Source organism: Molossus molossus, unplaced genomic scaffold (genome assembly GCF_014108415.1).
Source record: "Molossus molossus isolate mMolMol1 unplaced genomic scaffold, mMolMol1.p scaffold_m16_p_21, whole genome shotgun sequence".
NCBI lineage: Eukaryota > Metazoa > Chordata > Mammalia > Chiroptera > Molossidae > Molossus > Molossus molossus.
In genome coordinates, this window is record NW_023425357.1 from 47,588,432 (window position 1) to 47,614,732 (window position 26,301).

At 45.9% G+C, this 26,301-nt stretch overlaps 1 protein-coding gene across 1 annotated transcript in view; it reads right to left on the reverse strand.

Annotated features, from left to right (window-relative positions):
* The window catches only part of TENT4B (terminal nucleotidyltransferase 4B), a 56,371-nt gene extending 36,617 nt beyond the window's left edge, over window positions 1–19,754 (reverse strand). The window contains exon 1 of the mRNA XM_036275355.1: window positions 19,093–19,754. Coding sequence (XP_036131248.1) covers window positions 19,093–19,733 — 641 coding nt within the window. The 5' untranslated portion in view covers window positions 19,734–19,754. The remainder of the gene's footprint in view (window positions 1–19,092) is intronic.
* Window positions 19,755–26,301: the final 6,547 nt, after the last annotated feature.

Sequence of the window (26,301 nt, forward strand, 5' to 3'; positions counted from 1 at the left end):
GGCGTACGCAGGAGAGTCTGACTGCAGGTGCTTACGTAGAGGTCACGCCACTGACAAGCGCACTGCGCCCAGGAGCACTGCAGAGCGCGTGAGGGGTGTTACGACGGGACGGCCAGGGGCTCAGTGAAGGCCTCGGCCATTTGCCCCAGACCTGTCTGAAGAGGGGACAGGTTCTTTCCTCAAACAAGCATTAGGACAAAGTCATCTCCAAGCGGAAACAAATGCCAAAGGCACCTATAATCAGAGGAGTGCGAAGGCTCCTTCTTCATGGCTTTCCCTCGCCAGAACTCACTTCCAACATTTAACATCCAACTGGCAGGCTCACCTTTAAATAGGAACAAGTCTACTGAGGATTTCACGAGAGAAGATGCGGTATTCGAGGGTCACGCTAACTACATGATAGGAAACCAATGTGATAAAAGCCTCCTGACAGATTTTTGGCAGTAAAATTACATCTAAACACATATATCATGATCTAAGATTAGGAATACAAGCTTTAATTTTGGTTGTGTTCAAGGAAAAAAGCAATAAGATGTAAACACTAAAAACGAGGACTAGGAAGAACGGAAGTTAATGCACCGAGAGAGGCGGACAGAAGGCAGACGAGCGACAGGCAGACAGCGTGACATGCCCCGTAAACGGCTACCACAGAAAAAGAAGAGAAAGAGGCAGAACAAGCTCCTCCCACCAAAGCAGAATGTCAGAATCCCTTTCTTAATTGTTTAAGCTTTAGGAAAAATAATGACATTTATAAGCAGCACAGAAATAAAGTAGTATCTGTCAAACACTGAGAAATGTGTCTCAAACTAAGTCCGCAGACACATCTCCAAGTTCATTCGTGCTCTGCGAGAATTTTTAATTTGAGTTCCCATCTCAACATTACTCTAGAGAGCCTGGCACAAGCCTGTTCTGGGTCACCCAGCCGCACCCCCAGAGCGCTGCCCGGGACCCGCGGCGCGTGGGCTGCGGCGCCTACCCCCAGGCGCGGCCACGCAGGGCTGGACGGGTCTGCTCTGACAGCGGACGCGGGGAGACCTGAAGGCGGGGTGCCGCTGCACCCAAGCGCAGGTCAAGGGGCTCCCCTGCCGAACTCCGAGCTTTTCGGAATAGAGAAGAGTGGTGAGAAAGCCGCGTGGGCAACAAAGGCCTTCGGCACGCACTCGCACACCGCGGGCTCGCCATCCTCACTCTGAGAAGCAACTGGATTTGAGTGAATCGACTGTCCCACAAAATTCCGTTTCATTTTATTGCTTTTGCCATTTTATCTATATTTAATTTGTTAATCCGTTCTGTTTTTATAATCTTTTAAGCATAAGAATTTTATACTTGTGTGCACTCTTACATTGTAATAAAAGTAACTTTAGCTAGGGTGCCACGAGCAGCCAATGGAGAAGGATGGTCTCTGACCACCGGCGCCAGGAAAACAGGACATCCGCACGCAGAACAGTTAACGTGGACCCTTACCTCCCACCACGTACAAAACCCACGCAGGATGGATCAAAGACCTAACCTCACCAACCAAAACTAGACACTTCTCAAAGGAAACACTGGCGGGTCGATGGTGAATTTGGTGATGCTTTCTTGGATATACCAAAAGCACAGGCAACCATAACAAAAAAGGTAACTTGGACTTCACTGAAATTGAAAACTTTTGTGTACCAAAGTATATATTTGTGTACTATCAATAAAGCAAAAAGAAAACCAACAACATGGGAGAAAATTTCTGCAAATCACATATCTGATAAAGGATTAATATCCAAAATATATGAAGAATTCCTACAATTTAACAACAAAAAAACAAAAATGGGCAAAGGACGTGAATGACATTTCTCCAGAGAAGATACACAGATGACCAATAAGCACAGGAAAAGATGTTCACAACTTCATTAGTCATTAGAGAAATGCAAATCAAAACCAAAAGATATCATTTTAATCCATTAGAATGGCTATTATTGGGGGGGGGGACAGAAACTAAGTGGTGGTGAGGATGCAAAAAAATCAGAATCTTTCTGCATTGCTGAGGGGAACGCAAAATTATTTGGATGCGGTGGAAAACAGTTTGGCAGGTCCTCAAAAAGTTAAACGTAGTACTACTTTATGATCCAGCAATTCCACTCCTAGGTATAAACTCAAATTGAAACCAGAAATTCAAATACTTCTACACCAATATTCACAGCATTATTCACAATAGCCAAAAGGTAGAAATAACCGAAATGTCCATCAACAGATAACTGTATGCTACCACAAAGCAAAGTAAGAGGAACAGGAGGGTCTGTAAGTCAGTAACGAGAAGACTGTATGGCCAGGTAATGAATGACTTACAAAAACCCAAATAAAGCCACTGGACATTTTAGCTGGCACATGGAGCAAGGTAGCAAACAAGCATTACCCTTCTGAAATACTGAAAACATTTGCAGACCACATTATATTAAGGCCCAAAGGGGACCTAGGAACCAAAGGGTCGCCACTTATCTAAGGTATTGAGAGCTTTAAATGTAAAAACAGTCTAATCCTAGAGTCCCAACAGCTTCTCACATGTCATTAGAGTAGTGAATCTGCACCTGCCTGGCTCAGCGCCCTCCTGGGCACCCGCTGGTTTCACAGGATGATCTTTAAGCATCCACAGGAAATCACACACAAAACACCCTGCCACCATTATCTCCTGACAATGAGAGCACATTACTGTCCTTCAGCTGACCTTTACTGAGGGAGCCCTGTCTCATTTCATGGAAAAAGTGACATAGATCTAAACAGCTGTTTGGTATTCTTCTCCCCTGGAAAACACAACCACCCACTTCTGGAACTGCTGAGCTGCTCACCTCACCTGTTGCTGGGCACGTGACTGACCTTCTGGCCAAGGACAAACAGCCAATGTTCTAGTTCAATGGTGCCAAGTCCACTGTCACCTCACTTTCAGATAAGAAAGTGATAAGCATGAGAAAAATTAAAACACTAACACACCAGTGAAACTCAGAGTAGAGTGACATTATAACTAACATATTTACACATACCTCAACACACACAGACACACCCACATACGTACCAACGAATCCATGGGGCAAAAATCTCACAACCACTGTACCAAGACAAAAATAAGTACGATAAAGAGGAACCTGGGAAGCACTCAGAAAAGGGGTAACAATTTCCCTCATTCAGTGTTCACCGCCATGGTCTTTCTGGAGATGTAAGAAGAAACCCCTCAATCTTTGAGAAACACAGATGGAAAGTAGATATTCTATATGCTATGAGTGCTTTATTCACAATAGAAAATAAAAAGCCACTTAGATGTCCACCAATAGGAGAGTGCCTTGGTGTACTGAGAGAGAAAAATATATCTACCTCCCAGCTGCATGTATAGACCATGCAAATACAGGGAAAAGATGGCTCAAGAGGTAGACTAAGCGGAAGCACTACAACCTTTCATGTTGATGGAAATTATTTTTAAAAACGGATCTCTGACAATGACACAAACAAGAATTTATGGAAACGAATAAATAGTCGATACCTTATAATGAAGAGCTTCTTTGAAATGGCATGTTTGTTGCTATTTTATAGTCAAGTTGATCAAAAATACAAGAAAAGCGATTAAATACACAACGTAAAGTTTCTATTAGAAAAGGCAAGCACCAAGGAAATGCAGAACACGTCAAATTCTCTTGATAGTTCCTGCTGTTTTGACACAGTTATTCTGGCAATCGTTATCTGTTGATCACCTCACTTCCCTAATCTACTTCAGCACGTTTTATAAAGTCTCTAAGTCAGCACCCAGCACGGTGGCACTGGGCAGGCAGACATTCAGGGCGGCAAACCCAAAATGTGCCATTACTGTGACAATCGCAAACACAACACTGACTAGTGCTCTGCTGTTTTGTGTTTTCACTCTCCCGAGTCCCCTCAACTCCAGCACAGCCTGGCTGGAGGACCACCTAGCCTTTAACTCCAGCCCCGGCGCAGCCTCAGTGCGCCCAGGGGGCAGACCAGCACCCGCTGCAGCACTGGACCAGGCGACACTGGAAACACCTTTGTGGTCACCAGTGGGAAACGGCTTAAAAAATGATGGCACAGCCCTGGCCGGTTTGGCTCAGCGGTTAGAGCGTCGGCCTGCAGTCCTGAGAGACCCGGGTTCGGTTCCCGCTAAGGACACGTGCCTCAGTTGCAGTTTGTCCCCCGCCCCAGTTGGGGTCATGCAGTTAGCAACCAGCCAATGTGTCTCTCTCACATCAATGTTGCTCTCTCTCTCTTCCTCCCTCTCTCCCTCTAGCTCTGTCTAAAAATAAATGCAAAAAAAAAAAAAAAAAGATGGTGCAGGCCTGGCCTGTGTGGCTCAGTTGGTTGAGTGTTGTCACATGCACCAAGAGGTAGCCGAATGAATTCTTGGTCAGGGCACATGCCCAGGGTTGTGGGCTTGATCCCCAGTAAGAGGCATGCAGGAGGCAGCCAAAGGACGTTTTTCTCTCATTGGTGTTTCTCTCCCTCTCCCTTCCTCTCTCTTTAAAATTTAATTTAAAAAAATATATATATAGATGTGTGTATTTTAAATGATGGTACAGTTATACAGTTGCAATTCAACAAAGCACTTAAACCAACATGAAAAAATTCCCAATATATGTTAAATGGAAAAAAGTAAAAGTTACAAAGTGATATCTTTCCTGTAGTCAGGGTCCCTGGAAGTAAAGTTCTGGGAGGCTCCACAGGACATTGGGGACAATTGGTACCTCCCAGGAAGGGCCAGGGCCAGAAGGGTGGTCCATGTGAGACTCCTGTCCCTCTGTAATGTTTTAAGTTTTTAGAAGAATAAATTCATGCCTTACTTACATATTAAATTAAGAAAGATCTCTGCATCATAAATTGCATGTGACTTACCGAATGTTTCATTGAGGAGGCGCAAACCCCCGTGAACGCAAGAATCTGACTGACAAGGGCACTGAAGGCGCACTGACTACGTTTAAACACAGATACTCCCCTCTCCAAAAATGTAAACACTCTTCCCAACTTACAAACTAACCCAGACCCCTTAACTGCCCCCAAAACAGAAACGCACTTTTACTAAGCATTTTTACTTTTAATTAAAAAAACAAACGTGTTACAAGGCCTGAGACAAATTCACTTCATTAAAATGACGTCTGTGGCCCATGTAACTACTCTGAAGTTGTTTCATTCACTGGGTCTGGTTTTAATTGATAGAGGAAAGGTCATGGGGAGGCAAAACTATTCCATTTTGATGGTAACCTCAGATGACCTCCAGCATCTCATGTCCCTCCCTGACTGAAAATCCCTCTGAAACCCTGGGGTCTGAGGGTTCTAAGCTCCCCAGAGGATTCTGATGATCAGCCAGGTTTGGTCACCCATGCTTTAAAACTGAAAGTTTAAAGGATCCTTTATGCAGTACTTCTCAATCCATGCTGTATATGATTATTATTTAAAAATATGATGTGAGAACCACCACCCCTACAGACCTATTCAATCAGAAACTGTAAGGAGCGGGTTCCAGTCACCAGAAATTGTTTTCAACTTCCTCAGCTTGAGACTGCTTTGAAGTAACTAGCTTAAGAGTTACCCTATCAAGCTTACTAAACATAACAGCATTACCTGGCAGGCTGTAGGGAGCACAGGGGCATTGAGGGGAGGAGGGGTTATTTGAAATCACAGGTGAGGCTGACAGCTACACTGAGACCCATTAGAGACAAGAGCTACGAAGCTCTGGTTTCAGGTAAAGGAAAGTCACTCCACTAGCTGTGAAACTTGGTTAAGTCACTTAGAGGTTCAAATTATCAATTTTTTTTAAAAGTAACAAATGACCTCTGAAAATCCTTTGATCTCAAACCCCGCGATAATTCCACCACATGGCTATAGATCAGTCAAGTCCATGAGCAGGGTGGTCCTTAAATGAATGCATAAATATTTCCTGCAAGTATCACATTCCTCATATAGACAATTCTGTGAATGGCTACACAAAAATCCTATTCCTGCCCTAGCCAGTTTGCCTCAGTGGTTAGAGCGTCGGCCTGCGGACCAGAGAGACCCGGGTTCGGTTCCCTCTAAGGGCACATGCCTCGGTTGCAGTTTGTCCCCGGCCCTGGTTGGTCGTGCGGGTGGCAGCCACTCAATGTGTCCCTTTCACATCGATGTTTCTCTCTCTCTCTCTCTCTCTCTCTCTCTCTCTCTCTCTCCCCCTCTCCCCCTCTCCCTCTTCCTCCTCTCCCTCCCTCCCACTCTATCTGAACAAAAAAATGGAAAAATGTCCTTGGGTGAGGATAAAAAAAAAAACTTTTTTAAAATCCTATTCCTCATCATACCATAAGAAACCCTAAGAGAAAATTTAGGTGACCTTGGGTTTGGCAATGACCTGGCTGGCATGGCTCAGTTGGTTGGGTGACATCCATGCACCAAATTCCCAGTCAGGGTTCAATTCCTAGTCAGGGCACATGCCTGGGTCTCGGGCTCAATCCCCAGTAGAGGGCGTGCTGGAGGCAGCTGATCGATACTGCTCTCACATCAATGTTTCTCTTTCTAGCTCCCTCTCCCTTCCTTTCTCTATAAAATCAATAAAAATATTTTTAAAAGCACAATCCATGAAAGAAGATACTGCACAAAATTGACTCAAAGTAAAAATCTCTGCTCTGCAAAAGATACTATCAAGAGAATGAAAAGGCAAACCATAGACTGAGAGAAAATTTTTACAAAACACATCTGATGAAGGGCTGGTATCCAAAATATACAAAGAAATGTCTTAAAACTCAACAAGAATATAACCCAAATTAGAAAACGAGCCAAAGAGCTGAGCAGACACCGCACCAAAGAAAATAGTGATGGCAAACAGGCACATGAAAAGATGTTCCATACCGTACGCCATCAGGGAAATGGCCATTAAAACAGCGAGATACCACCACACACCTGTCAGAATGGCCCACACCCAGAACACTGGCCACACCGATGCTGGTGGGCATTGGGGCCGCAGGAACTCTCACCCACCCCTGCCGGATGCCACATGGTGCGTGCTCCACAAAGGAAGACAGCCTGGCAGTTTCTTACAAAACTGAACACACTCTTACCATCCAATCTAGCAATCATGCTCCTTGATTTTTATCCAAGTGAGTTGAAAACATGTCCCCAAAAATCCTGCACACAGATGTTGATGGCAGCTTTATTCATGATTGCCAAGACTTAAAACCACCAAGAGGTCCTGCAGTAGGTAACTGGCTCATCCATGCAATGTAGTACTTTTCAGCATTTAAAAAATAAGCCAGCAAGCCTGGCCAGCGTGGCTCAGTGGATTGAGCATTGTCCCATGGACTGAGAGGTCCCAGTTCGATTCCCAGTCGGGGCACCTGCTGGGGTTGCAGGCTGGATCCCCAGCAGGGGGTGTGCAGGAAGCAGCTGATCTATGTTTCTCACATCAATATTTATTTTTTTTTTCTTTTATTGATTTTAGAGAGAAGAAGGGAGAAGGAGAAAGATAGAAACATCTATGAGAGAGAATATTAGCTGGCTGCCTCCTGCACGCCCCTCACTGGGGATTTGGCCCACAACCTGGGCATGTGCTCTGACTGGAAATCGAATGGGCAACCTCTTGGTGCAGGGACGATGCTCAACCACTGAGCCACACCAACGGGGATCACATCAATATTTCTATCTCTCTCCCTCTCCTTTCCTCTCTCTCTAAAAATCAATTTAAAAAATAAGTAAATAATAAGCTATCGAGCCAGGAAAAGATATGAAGGAACCTTAAATGCATACTGTGAAGTGAAAGTAGACAATCTAAAAGTTCACACACTGGCCACATATACGACATACTAGAAAACGCAAATGCTAGGACAACTGGATATTCACAGGCAAAGAGTGAAGTTGGACCTCTACTTCACACCATATATAAAGATCAATTCAAAACAGATCAAAGACCTAATGTAAGAGCTAAAACTACGAAACTCTTAGAGGGAAACACTGGGTTTAATTTCCATGATCTTGGGTTAGGCAATAGCTTCTTTGATATGACAGCTAGAGCACAAGCAACAGAAAAAAAATAATAGACGAACAAGAATTTATCAAATAGTGAAAACAAATAAACCCTTGTGCTTCAAAGGACACTTTCAAGAAAGTAAAAAGACAATCAATCCACAGAATGGGAGAAATATCTGCAAATCATCTATCCAATAAGGGTCAGGGATCTAGAATATTATAAAGAACTCTTATAACTCAACAACAAAAAGACAACACAATTTAAGAAATGGTCAAAGGATTTCAATAGATGTTTCTCCAAAAATACACATTTGGCCCATAAGTACAGGAAAAGATGTTCAGCATCATGATCACCATGAGTCATTAGGAAAATGCAGACCAGAATCACAATGGGATACCACTTCACACCCACCAGGATGACTATCATCAGAAAACAGATAAGCCTGGCCAGTGTGGCTCAGTGGATTGAGCGTCACCCCATGCACTGAGAGGTCCCGGTTCGATTCCTAGTTAGGGCACATGCCCAGGTTGTGGGCCCGATCCCCAGAGTGGGGCATACAGGAGGCAGCCAATTGATATTTCTATCTTTCTCCCTCTCCTTTCCTCTTCATCTAAAAAAATCAATAAAAATATTTTTTCAGCCCTGGCTGGTTTGGCTCAGCGGTTAGAGCGTCGGCCTGCGGTCCGGAGAGACCCGGGTTCGGTTCCCGCTAAGGGCATGTACCTCAGTTGCAGTTTGTCCCCGGCCCTGGTCGGTCATGTGGGTGGCAGCCACTCAATGTGTTCCTTTCATATCGATGTTTTTCTCTCTCTCTCTGTTCCTCTCTCTCCCTCCCACTCTACCTGAACAAAAAATAGAAAAATGTCCTCAGGTGAGGATAAAAAAATATATATATATATTTTATATATATTTTTTCAAAAAAAGACAGATAATAAAAGTGTTGACAAAAATATGGAGAAACTGCCCTGGTAAGTTTGGCTCAGTGGTTGGAGCATCGGCCTGCAGACCAGAGAGTCCCGGGTTCGGTTCCCGCTAGGGGCATGTACCAAAAACAAAAACAAAAAAACAAACAAAAAGAATATGAAGAAACTGAAAACATCATACACTGCTAGTTCCCACAAAAGTAAAATGTTACAGACACTTTATATGACCCGGCAATTTCTAGGTATTTACCTAAGAGAAATGAAAACATATGTCCACACAAAAATGCTTATGTGAATGTCCACAGCAGCAGTAACTATAATAGCCAAGTCACAGAAACCCAAATGACCAGCACCTGATAAAAGATAAACAAAATCCACAAAAAGCAATTAAGTACTAGTACATGCTACAATATGAATTAACTTTATTTTTTTTTGTTTGTTTGTTTTTATCCTCACCTGAGGACATTTTTGCATTTATCTTCAGATAGAGTGGCAGGGAGAGAGGGAGGACGTGAGAAAGACACATCAAGTGGTCGCCACCACACGACGCCAACCGGGGCCGTGGACTATCTGCAACCGAGGTACGTGCCTTTAGCGGGAACCGAACCTGGGACTCTCCCGTCCGCGGGCCGACGCTCTAACCTCAGAGCAAACCAGCTAGGGCCGGATTAACTTTGAAAACATGTTAAGTGAAAGAAACTAGGCACAAAAGGCCATACACTGTATGATTCCATTTGTATGAAATGTCCAGAATAGTAAATCTACAGAGACAAAATAGTCTATATGAGGTGCCAGGGGCTGAGGGGCCCCGGGGGAGTGGGGAGTGATAATGACGAGCGCAGGGTTTCTGTCTGGGGTGACGAAACTGCTCTAGAATTGGACAGCTGCAACAGTCACACAGCCTTCTAAAACCACTGGACTGCACACTTTACAAGGATGAACTGGATGGTATATGTATATCTTGTGAAAGTAAGTAGAAAAAAAGAGATTGCATGCCCTGCTGGTGTGGCTCAGTGAATGAGCTTCGACCTGTGCACCAAGGTCACTGGTTCGATCCCCAGTAGGGGGCATGCAGGAGGCAGCCAAGCCACGTTGATGTTTCTATCTCTCCCTCTTCTTCTCTCTACAGAATAAATGAAAACATTTAAAAAATTAGAAAGAAGATTGCAAACAAACTAAATGTCCAACCCAGGACTGGTGAAATAAATTAAGGTGTGTTCAATCAACAGAATGCTATGCCCCCACGTAGTAGGTTCAGAGTCATACTAAAGGTAATAGGGTACTGAAAAATGCTGTAAAAACGTATTTTGAATGAAAAATACATTTTATTAATATTAATAAAAATTTTAGGAAAAAAGGAGAAACATCTTTAAAAACTTTTCAAGTCACATTAATAAAAAAGTTTAAGTAAAAAAGGACTGCCTCAGTAGCCTGATGTCCTTGTCTCAAAGAGGAAAACAATCTTGGGATGAAAATCAGTTCTAGCTTCTGGCCTCCAGATTGTGAGAGAATAAATTTCAGTTGTTTAAAAAAAAAAATTATTCACCCTGGCCGGGCAGTAGCTCAGTTCGTTACAGCATCATCCCCATAGGCCAAGGCTGTGGGCTCAACCTCAGTCAGGACATATACCAACAAATATATAATTAACAACAAATCAGTGTTTCTTTCTTGCTCCCTTTCTCTCCCTCTCTCCCTTCTCTAAATTCAATACATTTTTAAAATTCTTTCATTAAAAAAATTTTTTTAAATTAATTTTTGCCCTGGCCAGTTTGGTCAGCAGTTAAAGCGTCCACCCGTGGACCAAGGAGCCATGGGTTTGATTCCGGTCAAGGGCACGTGCCTCGGTTGCGTTCATCCCTGGCCCTAGTCAGGATTGGCGGGAGGCAACCAGTCAATGTGTACCTCTCGCATCAATGTTTCTCTCTCTCTCTCTCTCTCTCTCTCTCTCTCTCTATCTGAAGATAAAATGGAAAAATATCCTTGGGTGAGGATTTTTTTTTTAAATTATTTTTTGCCCTGGCCAGTTTGGCTCAGCAGTTAGAGCGTTGGCCCACGGACCAATGAGACCGGGGTTCGATTCCAGTCAAGGGCACGTGCCTCGGTTGAGGTTCGTCCCTAGCCCTGGTCAAGGTCACGTGGGAGGCAACTGGTCAATGTGTCCCTCTCAAATTGATGTCTCCCCCCCCCCCCCGCCAATCTGTCTAAAGATAAATAGAAAAAATGTCCTCGGGTGAGGATAAAAAAAATAAAATAAACCCTGGCCGTTTTGGCTCAGCAGTTAGAGTGTCGGCCTGTGGTCCAGAGAGACCCGGGTTCGGTTCCCGCTAAGGGTTCAGCCAGGGTGAATTCCACTCTTTTTTATCACTGAGTAATATTCCACTGCGCAAATATATATATATATATATGTGTGTGTGTGTGTGTATACACACACACACACACACATATATAATACACACACACACACATATATATACATACACACATACACCACTTTTTCTTTATTCATTCATTCCTCCATGGAGATACAGGTTGTTTCCATGTCTCAGCCACAATAAATCATGCTGCAATGAACACGGGGGTGCAGATACCTTCCAGTTAGTGTTTTCGTTTTCTTTGGATAAATACTCAGAAGTGGTATTTGCTAAATCATATGATAGTTTTATTTTTAAATTTCTGAGGAATCTCCATAGTATTTTCCATAATGGCTAAGCTAATTTACATTCCCACCAACATGCACAGATTCCATTTTCTCCACAGCCTCACCAACACTTGTTACTTCTTGTCTTTTTAATAATAGCCATTCTAACAGGTATGAGGTGGTATTTAAAAAATTCTTTAACCCTGGCCACTTTGGCTCAGTGGTTGGAGCATTGGCCTGCGGACCAGAGACTCCCGGGTTCGGTTCCCGCTAAGGGCATGTACCAAAAAAAAAAAAAAAAGGTGCTATGTACGTTTAATTATGATTAAAGAATATTTGAAGAAATAGCCTTACATTTAAAAATAAATAAATAATTCTTTAAATAACCTCGGCCACTGTGGCTCAGTGGTTGAGCGTCGACCCTGCACCAAGTGGTCGCTGGTTCAATTCTTGGTCAGGGCACATGCCCAGGTTGTGGGCCCAATCCCCAGTGGGGGGCATGCCAGAGGCAGCCAATTGATGTTCTCTCATTGATGTTTCTATCTCCCTCCCTCTCCCTTCCTCTCTCTCTAAAAATCAACAAAGAAAAAATATATATTTTTTTAAATTCTTTAAATTGGAAAAAAAAATTTTTTTACGTATACCTGTAGTAGGAGTCCATGTTGATAAGAACAAAGCAAATAAGGTATACATATATTAAAAAGCCTAAAAATGTTAACAGTAGTTATATCTTGGTAATAGTATTTTAGGTGCTATTTTTTTCTTCCTTTGGTTTAGCTGTCTTTTCTAGTTTTTGACAAAGAGCATTTATTAGTAGTATGTACAATATATGCTGATTTTAAAAACAAGTATTCTAAGGAGCAGTGTTTAAAACCTCGTACAAAGAAGAAAATAAAGTGAATAACTAACTTCAGGGAATAAAGCCATCCAAATTTCAAACGTCACCACAGACCTAACACGTTATTAAATCCAAATCACCGGAAATTAACTTTGAAACTCCACAACCACAATCCTAATGGATTCTTATTCTTGTTTGGAATAAATTTATAATACTCAACAGTGCTAAGAGTTACGCTGTTTTGACAAAATCAAAACAGTGACTACAAGGAGCTGGTAAGAGGAAAAATAAGAGACCAGATCCCATCTCAGTCCAAAAATGCTTCCAGTGAAACACAGTTTATTCTGGGATCAATTTGAAGATAAAAGCATTTACACCACACAGTCTGAAAGCATTGTTGCGATGTAAAAATACTGTAAGAAAAACCAAAAACCTTACTACCGCCACCACTAACCATAGGGTTTACCCCCAAACAGAGGCAAGCCAACAGAAAATAAAGTTCACTCGCAGCACGTGAGCGGACAGGACTCGAAGTTTTGAAAGCAGCTCCACAGTTATCCTTTCCTGTGTTTCCAGAAAACGAACCAAGTTCTACTTCACACTAGCTGCTAAGAAAAAAGTGACGAGTAAAGGAAACTGCAAAGTGCCTCAAAGATAAAGAGTTAAAATGATACTGCCAAGAATAAAACCAAAGTAAAACTGGAAATTAGGCCCTTTTAAGTCGTACTTACACACACAACATAAACGAGTACTTACAAAACCGGTGAAAACGGAACAAGGCTATGGATTGTAATGGTGTCGATTTCCTGGTTTTGATATTAAACTATACTTATGTAAGATGTTATAATTGCACCAAAGTAGGTGAAGGGAACATGAGCTCTTACTGTACTATTTTTTGCAAATTTCTGTGGCTCTGCATTTCAAAATAAAATGTAAAAAAATAAAAACTTTAGGTGAGGCTATGCATGAGAATGCTAATAATGTAACAGAGGAAAGGTTTAACAGAGTGTTTGGAACATGATAAAAAGGCAACTGTGAGCACTTTGATTTTATTGAGCAATCTGAAGACAAAGGTTTCTGCACTATTCCAACTACTCCAGCAGCGAGCAAGGCTGCAGCCAGAGCTCCGGCGCCGTTACCGGGTCTACGTGACTTCTCTGCACGCGGCCAGGGCTTTTTCAGCCTTAACATGGTTCAAGTAAATAAGGGGCCAACAAACGACCCCATGTTCAGTTTTTTTGGTTGTTTTTTTGGAGAGGGCGGAGGTTCTTTTTTTCAAAATCTTTAATTCAAATTTCTGTATGGCCTAAAGCCCTATGCACGAAAAAGTCTCTTATATCATCAAGTAACTTATGGGACAAAAATAAATGCATCGCCTCCTGTTTGGGTCCAAATTAATGAAAAGTCTAGCTCAGAAGGCCATCCTCAATTTCAATATTATCTTAGAAATATACAATTCCATGTCACTTTTAAAAATGGTAAAAGGAATCCGAAGCCGTTGTGGTGTTTTGCAGCAGCTGGGTCCCAGCAAATATTCTGAGGGGTAGGAAGAACATTCTACTCTATTCCTGTGAGTCCCTCTAGCAGGCTGAGCTGTCCAGTCAGCTCTGAAGGAAAGAGCAAAGACAGGATTCCCAGACTAGCTGCAGGAACCTGAACCAAATTCTTCCAATGAGCATCCTCGTTGGCCTGCAGCCCTTTCAAGATTACTCCATACCTACTCGTGCGTTAGTGATTAATACACACTCTCTAGTGTCGTGGGTGTGATCCTGAAATAGTTTCCTCCACTAAATGTTACTCTAATGGATTCAACAAATGGGAGGACTGAAAGCTGAGTAAAATCATACACAACAGCTTGTTTTTCTATATTCCGTTTTTAAAAATGGCTTAAATTTTTCTCAGCTTCAGCAGGTATAAGAACATCTAACCACAACCATCTGATGAATCCAATATCAGTAAAGGTGCCCTTGAATTTTCCTCCCATGGGCCCTCTGGACTCCTAAACACCAGGATTCATTGGAAGAAGTTAGGATCCAAGGCCAGTAAGCATAGCAGGACCAGAACTGTTCTGACATGCCCCTCCCTGCCTTACACTTTTCTAGAACCCCTTTCTGATTCTTCCTTTCCTACAATGTACTAAACCATCTGTGTGAGCACAGGGTCGACTCACTGTCACAACAACTTCACACTTAACAGGGCTGAGAAAGATTCCACAGGCTGCAATGTCAATGACTCTGACAGTGACAGCGCTCACTTGTTACAGATTTGGGGTAGAAGATGAGTTGCAGCAGGAAAGCAATCCAGTTGAACACAGTCTACTAGATTTTCGCAAATCCTCAGATATGAATTACAGTGTTATTGTAGACTCTACACTGCAGAAAATGTGATGTCTTCTTGAAAGCACATTTCACTACCCAATGCAGCAAAACATAATAACCTGGAGGTTCTAGTTCACTGAAGAACTACTGTGGGCTACATTTGCAAACACACAGATATTATACTTGGAGCAAGCACAGGGAATAAGGCCTCTAAATTCTCTCATACTCAACCCATGTTAAACTGCTTGATCGACTGCTTTGGAGCCCAGCACCAACACCAATCCCACTGATCACACTGTGCAGAAATAAGCAGAAAGAGGCCATAATGCCAGTGCTGAAGAACAGCGTCGGCACCTTGGACTGGGACGGAGGAACAAATGGACCTAGGAAAGATACTGGCCACTGCATGAGGACAAATACATCTCAGCCCCCAAATTTCAACTCCCTGCTGGACAGTTCCACCTCAACCTCACCCTATGTTTTGCGCCAAACCAATAATAATAAAACCAACATTTCCCCAGTCACTCGGGGCCAAGGCTGTAGTTGATCGTTCAATCTACAAAGGGGGTTTGAATCCTCTCCATCCTCACCTTGAAGTACCGTTCACACTCATTTTTTCCATTTCCATCCCATCGTCCCATTCAAGAGATTATTCCTTAAACCAAACCTTGAGAAAATATCTCCAGATCTGGCCGCATAGCCAACTCAAACATTTTCTAATGAGCCGGGACAAGCACCAGGCTCCTTTCACAGGAAGTATCTGGACACGAGGGCTCGGACCAAGGGCTCTGACTCTCCATAAGTCTCCTGTGTTGCTAGTTTTTGTCATCTCTTCTTTCTCCAGGATGATTAACAATTAAATCTTTGAAAAGAAAAGAGATTATGGCTTGTTTTCATGGACAACCTGAAGAAGCAGGCAGATTGCTTCCTACACCACAGTGATGCCTTCGAGGGAAATGAATCCCAAGATAAAAAATAAGTAAAAGCAACTTTAAAAAGAAGAAAAGGAGCCCTGGCCGGTTTGGCTCAGCGGTTAGAGCGTAGGCCTGTGATCTGGAGAGACCCGGGTTCCCTTCCCGCTAAGGGCACATACCTCGGTTGCAGTTTGTCCCCGGCCCGGGTTGGGTCGTGTGGGTGGCAACCACTCGATGTGTCCCTTTCATGTCGATGTTTTTCTCTCCCTCTCTCCCTCCCACTCTATATGAACAAAATATCAAAAAAGAAGAAGAAGAAAAGGAGCCCGGCTGATGTGGCTCAGTGGACTGAGCGTAGTCCCATGGACTGCGAGGCCCAGGTTCAATTCCTGGTCAGGGCACATGCCCAGGTTGCAGGCTCCATCCCCAGTAGGGGGCGTGCAGGAGGCAGCCGATCCATGTTTCTCTCTCACTGATGTTTCTATCTGCCTCTCTCTCTCCCTCTCTTTCTAAAATAAATAAAAACATATTTTATTTTATTTTCCTTTACTGATTTTAGAGAGAGAGGAAGGGAGAGAGATAGAAACATCGATTGCTCACCTCCTGCATGCCCCCCACTGGAGATGTAGCCCACAACCTGGGCATGTGCCCTGACCGGGAATCGAACCAGTGTATGTGCCCTGACCAGGAATCTTGGTGCATGGGTCGACGCTCAACCACTGAGCCACACCTGCCAGGCTAAAAACACATTTTTAAAAAAGGAAGAAAGAAAAGGAGCTCTGGCTCATGTGGCTCAGATGGTTGGAGCGTCGTCCCATAAACTAAAATGTCGCAGGGTTTGTCCCTGATCAGGGCACATGCCCAAGGTTGCGGGTTCGATCCCCAGTTGGGGCTCATACAGAAGGCAATTGGTCGATGTTCCTCACATCGAGGTTTCCCTCTCTCTCTCGGATAGACGGCGTACCTTTGGATGAGGACTGAAGGAAAAGAAGAAGCAGAAGAACAGGACAGTGCACAAAGCCAGGACTATGAAGACTTCAGGATGAAATCCAAGGATCTTATTCTATATTTAAGAAATGTCCATCTTAACTAGTGACCTAGTAGGTAAGAAGAAACATGTACATCAAAGGAAAAGTAAACAGAGGCGACTACACCAACAGCATGAAGCAAGTACTTCAAGAGGTCACAGGAGAAACAAAAAAAAATCAAGAACCGGGGCAATGGACAAGTCAGGATTCTGAACTACCTTGGAGTGTTCAGGTGTAAGTCGACCAGTTTGGCTGAAGCAAAGAACACTGAGAGGCCAAGATGTGAGCCAGGGTATCAGCCCCCACAGTTCGGGTCCCCTGTTCATGTGCTTTCCTTGCCTCTCCTCCAGGGACTGACACAATTGGTTAACCTATTAGCTAAAAGTCAGTCACATGCCAAGAACTCAAAATGTTGGTAAGTTTTACTATATTTATTCTCAGAATAGTATAACATAACACTCTGAACTCAGATTTTTAAAATATCTGTATTAAAAATAGCCAAACTTCCAAAGTAAAGAAACAAGGATCCATAAATCAAAACAAAAATTTTAAAGCATCTAGACACTCTTACAAAAACACTCTTAAATTAAAATTTTTTAAACTGCTGACATCCTCTGGAGGAAGCAAAAAAAAAAAAAAGGAAAGTTTGATAATGTAATAAGTAGTTTTAAAACAGGTTTACAATCAGTTTTAAACAGTAATCCCTCTGGGAAATAAACATTCTTCTCTTTAATCCCTTTGAGGGCAATATAAAATTTGAATCAGGAACAAGACCACATTGTTTCTAAGTTCAAATGTGACCCTTTTATAGTATCTTCAATAATAAATAGCAAGTAGAGGATAAGACAATTTCTAATTATCACAAAAATCAGCCGGCATTTTGCACTTACAACATGCCTTTGCTGACATATGCAGGAGCTTCAGTTAAGATGAAATCAGGGAACTTCAGGGTTTTAGTGGACAGTGATTACTTAAACTGGAGCTTATTCCTGTGAAATGAAACTTCCAGAACCCCTCAATATCAATTTGCTTGTCACTAAGCCACAGGCTTACGCTCTGTCTTGGAAATACTAACAGGGTGGAACCATGAGCCTTTTATTAAAACGTGATGACCATGGAGAGCGCCCTTGAAGCTCAGCAACAGACTCAACTCTTAAAGGGTTCCCCTCAGGAAAGGTTTGACATGTTCCCCAAACCCAGTCCTGAATCGCTTGACTGCATTTTCCACAAAAGGTGTGAGTTGTAATAGTAGCATTTAGCAGACGCCAGCCCACTAGAAGCAGATGGAACCCACCAACTCATTTTACCCAAACCTTGAAAACTGTCTCTGCTTGCCAAGGCAGGGCAGATCTGAATGGGTGACTCTAAGGAAAGGTTTCACAAGCAATTACTTCATAGGGATTTCATTTGCCTACTGTAGCCCCAATGTAAAACAGGATCTGAAAAGTGAAAAGCAATTTGAAAGCTCATTCTCCATACTCAAGGTAAGCGTGTGCACATACACACACACTCCAGCACAAGGGCTTTTCCAGGAGCCAAGACTAGCTGAAAACATGCCCTGCTTATGTACATAATTCACCAGGGGTCAGGTAAGATTGCATTTTGTAACAGCTGAACTTTAAACAGACTGTCATTAGTGGTGCAACATTCACTCATTAGCATACAGTTACCCTTAGAATGAAAAGCACTGGCTGTCTCTGCTAGGACACAACTTCACAGTCAGAAGCTGGGGCCAAGGGCCATGAACTCCTAGAAAGTTCTATGACCGGCCTCCAAGGAAGAGCTCACCATCTCCACCAGCCTAAACTTAGCCTGGCTCCCCACCGAATACAGCATTGCTAATACCGTAATTTTTTTTTTTAATAAAAAATAAAATGACGGACCCAAGAGTCAGTAGCAGGCAAAGCCTTACTGAGCTGACGATTCCTGTTTGGGATTGGGGGAGGGGGAGGAGCTTTCTGGATGTTTCTGTTCTTGGCAAGGAGAGCACCTCCGGGTCCTGCTCCATCAAAAAGCACTAACACAGGGATGTTCCTGGGGAATGAATGATGTGCCTGTGCTCAGCAACCTCATCTTGGGGTGTGAGGATGGGAGCAAATGGGGAGGGCTGCAGGGGGGATCGGGGAAAGTGTTTGTGGTGGGGGGCCGGGTGGGGGATGGGAGGAAAGAATGAGCGGACGAGGGGGGTCAGAGGAGATGTGCAAGGTTAAGAGGGAGAGTGTGGATGACTAAGGGAGGTGAGGGGAAGCTGTGGGTGGCCCGCGGGGAGAGGGGAAAGGTGCGGACCGCTAGGGAGGGTTGGGGAAGGTGTGCAGAGCGGACGGATGAAGGGATGTCCATCAGCTCCCCGAGAGGCAGCACGAAGGCTGCCCGGGGGGATGGCCTCGCCCAGGCTCCCCCACCCCCCTTCTGTGGGCGTGTGCCCCGCTGCGCGTGTGCAGGGGCCAAGCCAGCAGGCCGCAGGGCCACCACTCACCCCACGACTCCCTGGTTGTAGTTCCTCCGCTTCCACGGGGTCCCGCTGTACACGCCCCCGCCGCCGTCGGCCCCGCCGCCCCCCGCGACCCGCCCTCCGCTGGGCTGCAGCAGGCTGTAGTTGAGTCCGTAGGTGCTGGCCTTGTTGTCGCGCTTCCTCTTGTTGCTGCTGCCCGAGGCCGGGTCGGCGGGCTCCGCGGCGGGGACGGCGGCCGAGGAGTGCGGGGAGGGGGTCGCCGAGGGGGACGGGGACGCCGCGGGGCCAGCGGCAGCCCGGCGGGCCCAGGCCGCGGGCTGGTGGTGGTTGTTGTTGTTGTTGGTCGTCTCCAGGGGCAGGAAGTCCCGCTGCTCCGCGGGCAGCGCGGGGCCGCCCAGCAGGCGCTCCCCGGAGCGGTACATGCCCGCCGGGGCCGGGGCCGGGGCCGGGGCCGCGCCGCCGGGGCTGCCGGTGCTGCTGCCGCTCCCGCCGGTGGCCGTGCTGCTGCTGCCGCCGCCGCCGCCGCCGCTCACGCCGCCGCTGCTGTGACAGTGGTGGTTGAAGTAGAGGTTCCTCAGCCCCTGGGTCGTCTCCCAGATCTGCATCCACAGACTGTTGGACGGTCCGAGCTGCTCTGGCTGGAACCAGGCGATCCTCGGATCCATCAAACGGCGGCGGCCTCTGCCCCCGCCCCTCCCGGCCGCCCGCAGGGCCGCCGCCGCCGCCGCCGCGCCTCAGGCGCACGCCCGGCCTCGGCTGCTGCTGCTGCTGCTGCTGCTGCTGCTTCTGCTGCTGCTGCTGCTGCTGCTGCTCCGGGCCCGCCGGCGGCGTCGCTCCCGCCCTCGGGGACTCCGCGGGCCCTCCCCCTCCCTCCGCCCCTCCGCTGAGCCCCTGTCACCGAGGTCCCCGTGCAAATGGCGGCCGCGGCGGCGGCTCCGGAGAAGGGCGAGCGGCGGCGGCGGCGGCGGCGGCGGCGGCAGTGGCAGTGGCGGCGGTGGCGGCAGCGGCAGGACGCGCCTGCTCCGTAGCGTCCTCGCTCCTCCGGCCCCGGGGCGGGGCCTCGGCCGGCTCCGCCCCGCCCCGCCCCCGCCGCGCTCGCCCCGCCCCCGCCGCGCCCGCCCCGCCCCCGCCGCGCCGGGCTCCCGTCAGCCCCGGAGGCCGCGCCGTGCGTCACAGAGGCCGCGGCGTGGTGGGCCCCGCAACCGCCGGGCCCAACCGTCCGGGCGCCGGCTGGGAACGGAGCCGCACGTACCTGGGCGTCCGGGTGCCCCTCGCGCGCACGCCGCCGTCGGCCTCGGTGTCCGCGGCCCTGAGCCTGAGTGAAGCCGGACGGAAGTCGCCGTCAGCTCCGTCGTGGATGGAGTGTGGGAGGTGCCGCCCCGCCCGCCGTGCCCTCCCCCACCCGCCCGCCTCCGGGACGTCCTAGGTGTCCGACCCCTCCCGCCGTCTCCGCTCTGAGCACACCCGCGGAAGGGAGAAATGCCGCGACCGCCGAGCACGTGCCCGGCACCTGCCCCGGCGCAGCAGCGCTGGTGCCCCGCGGCCCGCGCCCCGCGCCCTGGCGGGTGGACAGCCGCACGCTTTGGCGGAGGTCCCCAGCCCACCTGCACGGCTGCACGCGCATCTTCGTTGAGTGTGTGAGCCATGGGCGCAAACGCCAGTCCGCACAGCCACGCGCGCACAGCCACGCGCGGAGGCAGCCCCGCGCTGCCGGGTGTGCAAGGAAGCCGCTTGCCCTGCGGTGCACCGCACCCTTGGAAAGCCCCTGCAGGTTCAGAATGAACAGAAAACCCAAAACCTTTCGGACTCAAAGGAGGACCGTGTACTGCTGGCATCAGTGGAGATTTTCCACAAGGTGGTTATTTGCATGTCTTCCCAATCCCTGTGGTTCAAAAGACAAGGAAAAGGGATGTTAAAGATTTAAAATCATCAGGAGAAAAAAGGAAAAGGAGCACATCTCCTCTGAGCCTCTAAGGTTGGTCCAAAGTCCACAAGTCCCTGCGCCAGATTTGGGCCTCCTGTTTTGGGAGCCTCGGTATCCTGGAAAGTTTCTTTGGCAGATGATGAAAGCTGTCAAATAACGAAGCATTGCTCTACTTTTTTTTTCTTGCTGAGAGAGTAGCATGGCTGTAAATATGGAAAACCTGCAAAAAAAAACACACACAAAAAAAAACCCCTATGGAATTTTGGTTCCTTGTATTTGTTGTTACTTTACTACAAATTGGTATTAAAAGTTCCTGAGATTCACCTAGCCAGGAAAAGGAGTAGTAGTGGTTTTTCCGCTATTCACTCTGACAAATTAAACAAAAATAAAGCACTGCATAGAGATAAGTTTCCTTTGGCTACTTCAGATTTGTTGTAAAAGCCCTGGCGGTTTGGCTCAGCGGTTACAGGGTGGGCCTGTCAGCGGAAGGGGGGTGGGTTGGATTCCAGTCAAGGGCACATACCTGGGTTGCAGGTTCCATCCCTGGTCCCCCCGTTGGGTGCTTGTGGGAGGCAACCGATCACTGTCTCTCTCACCAATGTTTCTCTCTCTCTCTCTCCCCCTCCACTCTAAAAATCAATGGAACAATATCCTTGGAGGAAGATTAACAAAAAAATAAATTAAAAATGTGTTGTAAAAGTTCAAAAGGGAAGCCCTGGCCGGTTTGGCTCAGCGTTTGGAGCGTCGGCCTGCGGTACAGAGAGACCCAGGTTCGGTTTCCGCTAAGGACGCATGCCTTGGTTGCAGTTTGTCCCCGGCCCTGGTTGGTCGTGCGGGTGGCAGCCACTCGATGTGTCCCTTCACATCGATGTTTCTCTCTCTCTCTCTTCCTCACTCTCCCTCCCGCTCTATCTGAACAAAAAATGGAAAAATGTCCTCGGGTGAGGATAAAAAAAAAAAAAAAAGTTCAAAAGGGAAAAATGGAACACCAAACAAAGGAAACATTATCAAGTTTCCATCATCTAGAAATAACCACCATGAAGACTTTGTTAAACAGTCTTCCAGAAATCTCTCCAGGCATGTGGATGTGTCCAGAGTCTTTTTTTATTTGTACTTGTCTATTTAAACGTGATTCCATTTTTTTAAATGTTTTTTTTTTTTTCAGATAATCCAAGAACACATGAAATGCCATTGATATCTAAGACCCACACACACACAAAGTATTCATGTAACAGTACATGCCAGAAATGAACATTTATTGTATCAAGTGCTCTTTACTTCAGGCACTTTAAGAGCTACTATAGTATTGGCAAAATGATCAAATAAGTTAATGTACACAACAGTACTTTGTACAGTGTGGGCTGAAAGTAAGACAGTACTGTTCTTGTTCACCTGCAGGGAATGCTGACTGGTTAGCCTGGTAACACATTCATGTCTCAGGGCATTCGGTAAATCTGGGTTGAATGTCTATCATCCATGCAGAATTGAGCTAATTGCTTTAGAGAAGATAAATAAGCAACCAGGGCCTTTGGCTGCCTTCCATGAATTTACTGTCTGGTTAGGGAGGCAAAAGAGGTAGGTATTAAAGTCAAATTGCAATTTACTCAATTAATTCAACAAACATGTCTTGAACAGTTATTATGCCCCACAATCTGGGGAAACAACAATGAACAATACTAATGAAGTCTCTGCCTTCATGGATCTTACATGTAGTGGTAAAGCAAGTGTATAAGGTCAGACAGTGGTTAAGTGCCATAAAGAAAAAGAAAGTAGACCAAAGGGATAGTGACTGTGCTATTTTTAGATGGACTGATCAGGGAGGGCTGCCCTAAGGAAGCAGCAACTTAAGTGGGGCAGTGGGGCATGACCATGTAGGGAATGATCCATCAAGAGGAGGAAATAGCAAGTGCAAAGGCCCTGAGGCAGGAATATAGTTTGTGGGCAAGATGAAAAGGCAATGTAGTTGACTGTTGAATGTGTACCATATTTAGAATCATTAAATATCTCTTGCAGAAGTTTTCTCAAAAATCACTGGGTCTAAAGTAAAAGAGTGGGGAATTTTACACACACAAAAATATATTAACTTTTCTCCAACAAATCCACAATGTTGGTCTCCAAGTAATCTACTTCATCCAAAGAGGCAGACTAATTTCAATCATAAATTTTGTTTTCATTTTACTTTTTAGAACAAAAGAATAGACATTTATTACAGTCTTCAAAACTATCTGCATTAAATTGATGAGCCAAAAAAACAACTATCACAAACCCAGACTTTTCCTCCATAATCTAATGTCCTGTTCATTCTCAGGATTCTCGTTCATAGGGACAAACATGTTGAGCTGCTGGCCTCAACTTGAAAGATTTACTAAAACACTAAGATCCTGCAGGTCAAAAACTGAGTAGAAAAATGAGAAGAAAGCAAATTACCAAAGAATGAAGCAAATTTAAATATAATTTTGTTGCCCTGGCCGGTTTGACTCAGCAGTTAGAGCATGGGCCGGCAGACCAGAGAGACCCGGGTTCGGTTCCCACTAAGGGCACATACCTCGGTGAAGTTTGTCACTGGCCCCGGTTGGGGTCATGTGGGTGGCAACCACTCGATGTGTCTCTCTCACACTGATGTTTCTCTCTCTCTCTTCCCCCTCTCTCCCTCCTGCTCTATCTAAAGATAAATGCAAAAATGTCCTCAGGTGAGGATAATAAAAAATATATATATATATATATGATTTTGTTGATGTATTAACTTGCATAAAACAGAGTGAAACAACACATACATGCTACTACAGAGGGTGATTAGTAGTTGGCATTGTAATGAAATCGTAGGCAGCATGTGATTATATTACTACTCTTCAGAGTTAGCAAGACCCATGGCTGACAGCCATACAGTAGAGTTGTTAGTATCTTCAGGGTTCAAGTGATGAAGCATCTGTTCCAGGTATTAGTAACCTTGAGCTTAGGCCTCATTTACAAACTGTCCCTTTTGTGCATAAACTATACATTATTATGTGTCTTTTTCTCCTTCGTGAAATGAAAACAAAGTAGATTCCAAGTAGGGGGATCTTTTTCAATGAGATTTCAAAATAATGGGCAATGTGGAGACTGGATCCGGTGCTGGACAGTCAAATCTGGGGTACGTGTGTGTATGTGCGTGTGTATGACAGCTTTGTAGTATAATGTATGTACTATAAAATTTGCTCATTTTAAGTGTGAACATTTTTAGTAAAGTTAGAGTTCTGCAACCATTGCCACCATCTAGTTTTGGAATATTTTTTCAACCCCCCCCAAAAATCTCTAGGGCTCGTTGGCAGTCGGTGCCTTTTCCAAGCCCCAGGCAACTACTAATGTACAACTTCTAGAGATTTGTCTTCTGTGGATAATCTCTGTTTCGAGTGGCGTTTCCATAGACTTTGACTTTGGTGGCAGCTAACGCCTCCACAGAGAGCTGCTTGCCTGGCCTAATGACAATGGAGAAAACCACAACGCCGGTCAAGTTTCTTCTGGGCTATTAAGGCCGCTCCTTATTCCATCTTTGCTGTTACAAGGGAAGTGGTATCCTTTGTCGTGAGTGTGCAGAGCAGGTGATGGTCCCCAGGCAGCCACTGAGAGAGAGCCTGGAAACTCAGCCAAGCTCCAACACCCAAATACCTTGGCATCTCACCATTTCTTCTTAACTCCTCGCTGCGGTGTGGTCTGTGGATGAGGGAGGAGAACCCAGGCAAGGTGGTCTGGCCTAAGACGGTGCTCACCCACCACTGCGTTGGTCAAATTGAACAGCTCAAGCAGAGAAATTCCTTTTCTGAAAACAAAGGCTCTTACTAAAGGTCAAAGACTGAGTCCAGAATATTCTCTTGCTGGAAGCTACACGACTTGAAATGCAGTTCAGACTTTCTCCTCAAAAAAGGATTATTTGGCCTGGCTGGTGTGGCTCAGTGCCTGAGCATCGACTTCTGCACCAGGAGGCTCAATTCCCGGTCAGGGCACATGCCCAGGGTGTGGGCCTGGTCACCAGTGGGGGTCATGCAGGAGACAGCCAATGTTCTCACTCATCAATGTTTCTATCTCTCGCTCCCTCTTCCTTCCTCTCTCTCTAAAAATAAATTTTACAAAATTATTTGGGCCCTGGTCGATTTTGCTCAGCGGTTAGAGCGCCAGCCCATGGACCAAAGAGTCACAGGTTTGATTTCGGTAAGGGCATTTACCTCGGTTGCGATTTGATCGCTGGCCCTGGTCGCGGTCGTGCAGGAGGCAACCAATCGATCTGTCTCTCTCACATCAAAGTTTGTCTCTCTCTCTCTCTGCCTCTCCCTCCCACTGTATCTGAAAATGGAAAAATATCCTCGGGTGAGGATTTAAAAAAAAATTATTTGGTATGATGCCTAATTTTATGTGTCAACTTGACCAGCCATGGGGTGCCCAGATTAAAGATTACTTTTCCCTGTGTGGCCAGTGTGACTCAGTGTATTGAGCGTTGTCCCATGTACCAAGAGGTCACCGGTTGGATTCCCAGTCAGGGCACATGCCCGGGTTTTGGGCCCGATACCCAGTAGGAGGCCTGGAGGAGGAGGCCAATCAGTGTTCCTCTCTCATCCATGTTTCTTTAAAAAAAAAAAAAAATTTTTCCTTGCCGTGGCCAGTTTGGCCTAGCAGTTAGAGCGTTGGCCCGCCGTCCAGAGAGACCAGGTTCGGTTCCCGCTAAGGGCACATACCTCGGTTGCAGTTTGTCCCCGGCCCTGGTTGGGTCATGCGGGTGGCAACCACTCAATGTGTCCCTTTCATGTCGATGTTTCTCTCTCTCTCTCTCTCTCTCTCTCTCTCTCCCCCCCCACTCTATTTGAACAAAAAAAAAAAAAGAAAAAATGTCCTCAGGTGAGGATAAAAATAAATAAATAAAAAATATTTTTCCTTTATTGATTTTTTACAGAGAGAGGAAGGGAGAGGGAGAGAGAGATAGAAACATTGATGAGAGAAAACATTGATTGGCCGCCTCCTGCATGCCCCCCACTGGGGATCGGGCCCACAACCTGGGCATGTGCCCTGACTGGGAATCAAACCAGTGACCTCTTGGTGCAGGGTCGACGCTCAACCACTGAGCCACACCGGCTGGGCTCATCCATGTTTCTCTCTCTCTCTCCCTCTCCCTCTATTTCTAAAAAAAATCAATAAAAAGCCCTGGCTGGTTTGGCTCAGCGGTTAGAGCATCGGCCCATGAACCAGTGAGTCACCGGTTCAATTCTGGTCAAGGGCACGTACCTTGGTTACGGTTCGTCCCCAGCCCTGGTCAGATCATATGGGAGGCAACCAGTTGATGT